The 8,046-nt window shown below is 31.9% G+C and overlaps 1 protein-coding gene across 1 annotated transcript; it reads right to left on the minus strand.

Moving 5' to 3' along the window:
• Nucleotides 1-476: 476 nt before the first annotated feature.
• Nucleotides 477-6,251, minus strand: LOC132736613 (kin of IRRE-like protein 2). Its single transcript, XM_060723817.1, has 6 exons — nucleotides 6,162-6,251; nucleotides 5,508-5,574; nucleotides 2,483-2,809; nucleotides 1,866-2,144; nucleotides 653-931; nucleotides 477-481 (listed from the first exon to the last, which is right to left on the minus strand). The coding sequence occupies exons 1-6, from the start codon at nucleotides 6,249-6,251 to the stop codon at nucleotides 477-479; spliced, it is 1,047 nt and encodes a 348-aa protein (XP_060579800.1).
• Nucleotides 6,252-8,046: the final 1,795 nt, after the last annotated feature.

Consider the following 8,046-nt stretch of genomic DNA (forward strand, 5'->3'; position numbering starts at 1 on the left):
ATGAAAAAAAAACATAGTTACATTGTACGAAGACATTGATTTTTTTCTCCGTATATTCTGCCTTATTAAAGACATTGGAACCTTTACATGTATATACACTATCATATACACAACTTGCTTTGATAGTGATATAACATGTCGCATAGTTTTGTGAATAATTGACATATTGCTCCATATCCGGATTGTTATCAATGTTTATTTCACATGATGGTGTAGGATTCCCTTCTATTTCACACTGTAGACTAACTGTTTCATTTTCTGCAATCGTCACAGAGGCATATGCTGCATTATCCAGAACAAAATATTTACGGACAAGAGCTTTGTCTGCAATCACAACATACAACAAAATTTATTATGATTGAATGAATCATGAAATTCAATAAATAAATATAAATGATCAGTCCTTAACTAACTAACAAACAAATGTTTCAGATAGCGAGATAGTTATATCTCTCCTATTATTATAACAAACATACTCAATCTTCAACACAAAAGATACAGTAACAAAACATCTTTCCAATTAACAGCCTTATTTAAAACAGTGCATGAACAAATTGTTACACGTGATTATACAATATTTACTTTAGCATTAATTGCAACAAAGACAGAAACTTGAAATTGTAAACAAAATTATAAAATAATGCATACTTACATAACACATTAAGTTCAATAGTTTTACTTATGATCCCCTCTGCTATGAAACCACCCGTACTTATCATAGTGTTGTTAACTCTACATGTGTATGTTGTACTATCAGTCCTTGAAATATTTTTCAGAGTAACGACTGCACCAAACCATAGCAGTTCGTCTTTTGTTCTTGTCCAAAGGACGCTTGTTTTGTTAGGATTCCCATTTATAACTGGACATGACAACTCCACACTTTTTCCCTCTTCAGAGGAAATGTTATCTATTTTTCCAATGTCTGGAGAATCTGAAATTTCATTAATAAGATAAATGGAAGATGTATATTGAATATCGTTCTTTTAATTGTTCCAATTAGTATATTCTGTGTTATGTTCATTTTCAGAATACAATTCCTGTTATAAGCATTAAACTGAATTCTAAATCTGTACAAAATTGAAGAATATTATAAGGCAATTAAGTTTTAGAAACGCATTAGACTTACTTACTTTCTTACTTACTTACTTACTTACTTACTTACTTACTTACTTACTTTCTTGGCCTACATTTATAAACATCAAAATCAATAAAATACGTAAGATGAAAAAAAAACTATTTACATAGGATATCTATCAAAATCGTTATATTATTTTTGCCTGTCATTGATGTCCCTTCAGTAGAAACCATAGTATTTCTGGCATGACACGTGATTTCGTCTTTTTCGTTCCTTGTCAATCCAGAAATGTGCAATGTTGAAGAATTTGCCCCTGTCGTTTGATTCCATGAATAAAAATTAGGCATTGGTAGACTATTGGCTTTACATGACAAAGTAAAATGTGAATGTTCAAGAACAATCAACTTATCGGTGACAAGATTATTTACGCCTTCTGAGTCTGATATGGAAATAAGCACTATTGATGGTTTGTTCGGAGGATCTGTTGATGAAACAACACAGTTTTCTCAATAAAGTTCAAATAGGTCATTAAAAATATATAACCAAATATCAGTCGTCGTATATTTGAATGTTGGTAAAAGTAACCCTCTTCGGTAATTTAATATTCAAATCTTATTTATTTCTAAATTGATTTGCGATGAATAAGCTCTATATGAAGAAAATTTGATTTAATTAGATTGTATTAAGTGTTTTATTAAAGAAAACCTAACAAGTTAATGCGTATAACTTTTTGTATAATTTAACATTTTAGATGAAGATTTACATTACCAACAAGTGTTTTAATATTTACACAAGACCATAAGTTGTGTGTTCCTGCTTGCTGAACCGATTTGTCTTATATTTCCTTTCATCACCATTGTGTTATTAGCCACGCACGTATAGTTCATACTGTCATTTCGGGAAACGTTATGAATCGTAAATGACTCTTTATACCAACGCTTGTCGTCTAATTCCCTTGTCCATATAAAACTTGTCGCAGCTGGGTTACCATAAGTGATTGGACATGTCAACTCTACGTCTGATCCTTCTATTACTCGCTTATCGGGTATTGCATTAATGCTTGGCGGATCTGAAATCAAACATAACAATGACGTTTAGGAAGTAACATCAAACTATTATTCAATCTCAACACAAAAAGAACAATAGTATGTTCAGAAAAAAACAACATCAACAGCAACAATAAAATCAATATTTTATAAAAGATGTCGTAGTGTTTCATTAAGTAAAATATGCATACAATATTTCTACGAAATTAATAGCATATCAAGACGCTCTCTTTCCTCTTTCTGCTAATTAAGGAGAAATCAATTAAAGTGCTAAGAAAATCTGTTTTTACTACTTAATATAAATATATGTATTGTATTCGTATTAAAGTCTTCAAGGTTTTCTATAATACAGATAACTCACATAGTACGTTAAGGGTTACTGTGCGAGACATAGCCTCTGTTCCTAAGCCATTGAAGCCATTGCAGAAAATTTCAGTCCCCAGTTTCTCTCTATTGACACTGATATTTAGTTGACTTCTTGCAGATTGAAAACCTTTATCGCCAGATGTGACAACGAAAGAACTGATTTGATTAATTTCGATGTTTTTTCCTTCAAGTCGCATAAACCATTTCACAAACGGAGTTGGTCTACTGTATGATGTAACACATATAAACACATTATAATAATTTTCTACTAATGTTACAATATTGCCGCTTGGTGAAGTGATTTCAGCGTTTTCAACTGGAACTGAAATTAAAGTTAAGTCACATTTTGTAATGTACATAGATAAGCATAAAACAATGGTTATTTACCAAAATAAAACCGGTAGCGATGCGCCTGTAACACCCTTTAAAATTCAAGTTTTTTAATAGACTTATAAATTGTATGACGTATTGTCTTATACCTATGTCCATTCACGAAGCGACGGAAATTCAAATGTAAAATAACATAAGTCTGCTTCGTGACAAAATTAAAAAAAAATTATATGACCTATAAAATATTTCATTCTGTGTGTATCAATGTAAAAATCATAGACAACATTTAAATAAATTATGATAAAATGATAAGTTGTAAAACGTAGCGAACAAGAAAACGGAGAAAAAGGGGATGAATCGATGCATTTGTCAGATGATGTCAGTTGCATTCTTAACATCAGATACTAAGTTCCTAGTATTCATTAGGTAATACTGGTTGTTATCTAATGGAAACAAGCTATCATTTTTTCAGTGTAAAAACATTGTTAAACTTTTATAACAATAATATTTCAAAAATGATTGTATTAAATAAATATGACAGTAAAATACGAATGGCGCATACAGTCCGGATAAAGCAATGCTTTAAATAGCAGAATAAAATTTCCTGCTGCATTAAAATTGAAATTATGTAGTTAGGACATAGAAACAATTGTTGAAGAATAATATACGAGTCCAGTTAAAATGCGTTGGAATATATTATAACGAAACCTAAGTGATTGCTTAGAAAATATTTCAACGATAAACTATGCATGTCTTTACCATCATGTGAGAAACAATAATGTGCATTTCCATTTTAGAATACTTATCAAAAAAAGAATTGATAAAACTGTGTTTAACTACGTCAAATGAAGAAGTAATTTTCCGGACGTCATTTGATTTATTGAGCTTAGTCATGGGTCTGTCAGGGCATATATTGACAATCTGATCATACTTATTTTGGGTAAGGGAAAGGGACATGGACAGTATGGTTGATGTCCTTTGTCGACTTTAAAATTTGCTTCACAAGCCCGGACGGATGAAACATCTTTTCAGTTACACCGACCTACAAGATTTGTACTCTAGCGTACAGGAATGTGTACGTTTTTCTGCTAAATAAAAGTTTCTGCTGGATTAAAATTGAAATTATGTAGTTAGGACATAGAAACAATTGTTGAAGAATAATATACGAGTCCAGTTAAAATGCGTAGGAATATATTATAACGAAACCTTAGTTATTGCTTAGAAAATATCTCATTACTATACCATCATGTCAGAAAATGTACATGAGAAGAATATGCAATTATGGACAGACTTTGTGCTTATGGTCCTTTTGGCAACCACACCCTTTCTATAGTGTTTGCTTAGTCATTCGATATGTTATTGTCATTTTGTAAAGCGGTAAAATAGTGTACCCATGTTTCGTGACCAATAAGAATGATTACACATTGTCTTTGTTTAAAATTAAATGCGTCCACGATAGCAATATGCCTACAGCTATGGCAACTTTTCAGATCGAGTACCTGTTATCACTTTCAGTTATTTCCTGACTTTTAAAATATCTATCTTGGCGTTTACAGTTCGGCGGGATTAAGTAACATCTTAAAGGACTTTAAGCTAGTCAGACATTTCTTTATCCATGTAAGAAGTGTCTCGTTAGATATCTAATCAGATCCATAACCTTCCCCAAATTCAGTAGAACATTGTTTAACCAAATTACCGAGTTTTGTGCGAACATTGACATAATCATTCAAGTCCTCTATTTTCTCAACCTGTGTCCAAATGATTTTTACAACATTGAACAACGACTGGTGATATTTAAAAAACAAAGTTGCTTAGCTGAAAGATTGTGTTTATACAGTGAGATAGATATTGAATAGAGCTTCTCGGGCGCAACATACGGAATTGTACCAAATTTTGATATTTGTCCAACATAGCAACATTAAATATACTATTCAACTTTTGCTAAGAACCATTAGTTAATTTTTATATTATTAAAAGTTTAAAATAGAGTTCTTTCAAAGTCTTGAAAATTCTGATGCAGCAATGTTTTGAAATAGTCCTCTGACAGAAATCCGTGTTGACTTATCCGTAACAACTCGTCTAAGTAGCATGGAAAGCACGCACCCATATATTTTCATGTTTTTATTGGGTGCACACTCACATGTCTTTTGTTTACAGCGACAATACCGGACTTTTGTCATTCAGTGACTTACAGACGTCTTGTATGTGATATGCAGGCTTCATAACCACAGATCCCCTTTCAAATTTCCATTTTGTTTAGCTCCGCCCATTGTTTTCTAGATTAGATCACACGCATTCTTTCACTTAGGGACCATACGTCGCTTTTCGTGGAATGGCATTACTGTGCCACATTGAAGGTTCCATGATAATCGCCGAATGAACACATTTGCGGATGTCTCTAAATTCAAAATTTCACCATTTTTCCTGTTTAAATGTTAAATTCTGCTTAAGCCGGTGCTAGGGGCGTGGACGGTAATTTGCACTTACAAACCGTCCATGAACAGACTCAATCAAACCGAGCCTACAACATTTTCAAGTTTGCCGTGTTGGGCTCTCTTGAGGGTTTCTTTTTTTTCTCTTTTTTACATTTCTTACATCTTAATTTTCGATAAGGCAAATGCTAACATTAGGTGGCATTTGAGAGAAACAACGTAATGGAGGGCTGTAAGGATGGCGCAGCAGGGGCCTACCTTTCGCAAGGTTGATGGGGGTCTTCGGGTACACCACACCATCATCACAAGAGCCTGAGAGAGATGCCTGTTACATGGTATGTTCAGAAACCTAATAGGAAGTATGAATAGACGCTGCCAAGCTGTCATTAATAGACACGGGTCACACATGGTATAAGTCTAAAACTGTACACAAAAAATACATTTTTTTTCAAACTTGGAAAAGACGCTAGATATTCTGAAAAATTCAAGGAGGGGTCCTTGAGGGGTCATCTTTTTCTCTAGCAAAAACAATCTTTGTCAAACTCATTTTTATGGTAAAAATCTTCTTTCAGCTGAATTGATAAAACAATAAATTTACATTTAAAACCTGTTGCACGGCGTTAATAAAATTATCCCAAAAATATAACCACTCAAACATGGTGCTTAGCAAAAGTTGAGCAGTATATAAAAGAATTATAACATACCTTTAACATTGATAACTACTTCATTACTTATCGCATTTAGTCCTTGTCTGCACTTCCAAATGTGTCCATGTTGTAATCTGTTAATTTTAACCAATGTTAATGAAAAGCTTCCATTTCTGTTGCAGTTCCAAGAGTAAAGAGAACTGTTATTTATAAAGCCAAATGCCTCACACGTCTCGTTTTTTGAAATATATATAAGCGACCATACTTGATTCGCATGTAAGTTCCATGCCGATACGTTACCAGTTAATGAGCATGTCAAAACGACACTTGAATTTTCAACAACATCTACTGTCATCGGTGCAAGTGTTATTTCTTGTAGGGATACACCTAAAAAGGTGGATTTACTTTTTTTAAAAATAGATTTATTACAACAAACAAAAACTTATAATTAAAATTTTGATTGAAGTATAGACGGTGACACCTTGCATTATTTAATAATGCATACATTCAAAGATGGTTCTGTCGTCTCTTTTCTTTATTTTCATTGGCATTAAGCTAGGTATTTTGTCAATAAGTTTGCTATAATTGTAAACGCATATTTAAGACGGTTTATATACACTAGCTTATTACTTGTGTCAGATAATTTGATTTTTTTTCACAAACATTTTATTGTCACTAATTATTTCTAGGGATACAATGATAATTATTATTAATAAATTGAACGAATTTGAAAATGCTATTTTACCATTTCTACTGAACATGTTATAATTAATTACTGCAGAATGTCACTATGGTATAATAAATAACCTAATGTTTACCTAATAGTAAACTTTGTTTTATAAACTATGTTACCGATAATCATGATAATGATTAACAATGATCAGATTTGATCCTATCATTTTGATTATAAGGACAACGTTTTAAAATTTTGGTCGAATGCATTAATCACAACAAAATTAAAACTACCTCGGAAGAAGATTCTGAAATTACTACGTGTTATCTATTTGTAATTGTCCAACAAAATATTTGAATTATTAATGAAGCCCTTGAAAATGGCTCCATCCAGTTGAGAATAAGCACCTGACTGTCTTAATAAATTTCAAAATGTTATTTAATTGAGAATGAGATTGATGCCTTTTGACAATTTAAGAAATTGAACACCATAAATCATGAAATGTCAAGGTTTTTGTTTGGTATAAATAGTACATGTTTGTATAAGGGTCTCTAAAGGGCCACGACTGCGCATGCGCCGTGCCCATATTGGATAAACATGGAAAAAGACATCATCATTCTATTTTAAGAATGACATCATTATCCTATGTTTTAATATCCGGGATTGAAATTTGGGTTCCAGGTCTCGTTTATAAACGGAGAGATGATGATATATTACCGACAAATTAAAAAAAAGACCAACTATTTATAATTGTCGTATGTATTTATCCATAAATTAATCGCATTAATATAAAATACGAACTTTATTGATGAAAATAACTATTCAATAAGATTTTTTATTCCATTTTAAATTAAATAACTTTTAGAAAAGATGCATTTTAATTAAAAGCAATCCTTATATTGACAATGTCTCCTGTTAAAATGACCTTTATCATAAATGAATTACATACTTTTCAAAGTATTTGTGGTGGTACTTAAACTTTAACATAAGTGGTTACGCACTGCCATTCTAGGGATTAAGATAGATCTCATTATGCTTCGAATAGTCGAATTTAGAACATTTATTTTTTGATTGGGCATAATTGTAAAAGATTGGCAGCTTTTGAACTTTCCCTTCAATGTTTTAAGTTTACAATCTATTGGGGACATTTAGTTTTGAGTAAGTGACATAGCTGATGTGGCGAGTCGGCATAACCAATCCCACTCAGCAATGATGAATACTGAAAGAAAAAATCAATACCTCTACCAAAGACAAAACATACTCCTCAGAAATTCCGAAAAAGATTTCAGATTCAGATTTACGGAAGAAAATGTCGGGGGAAATTAGCATTAATAGCTAGATTTGTATTTTAAAATCCGATTTGTTCTTGTAACACACAAGTTTATAATAAAACTGACACTGAACGTTTATCTCATAAAAAGTATTTCTCAATATATGTAACAATAACATAACATTTGTTTTCATATAATTTTGTGCT

The sequence above is a fragment of the Ruditapes philippinarum genome, unplaced genomic scaffold, assembly GCF_026571515.1.
Source record: "Ruditapes philippinarum isolate M1 unplaced genomic scaffold, ASM2657151v2 ctg7256_1_1_1_1, whole genome shotgun sequence".
Taxonomy (NCBI): domain Eukaryota; kingdom Metazoa; phylum Mollusca; class Bivalvia; order Venerida; family Veneridae; genus Ruditapes; species Ruditapes philippinarum.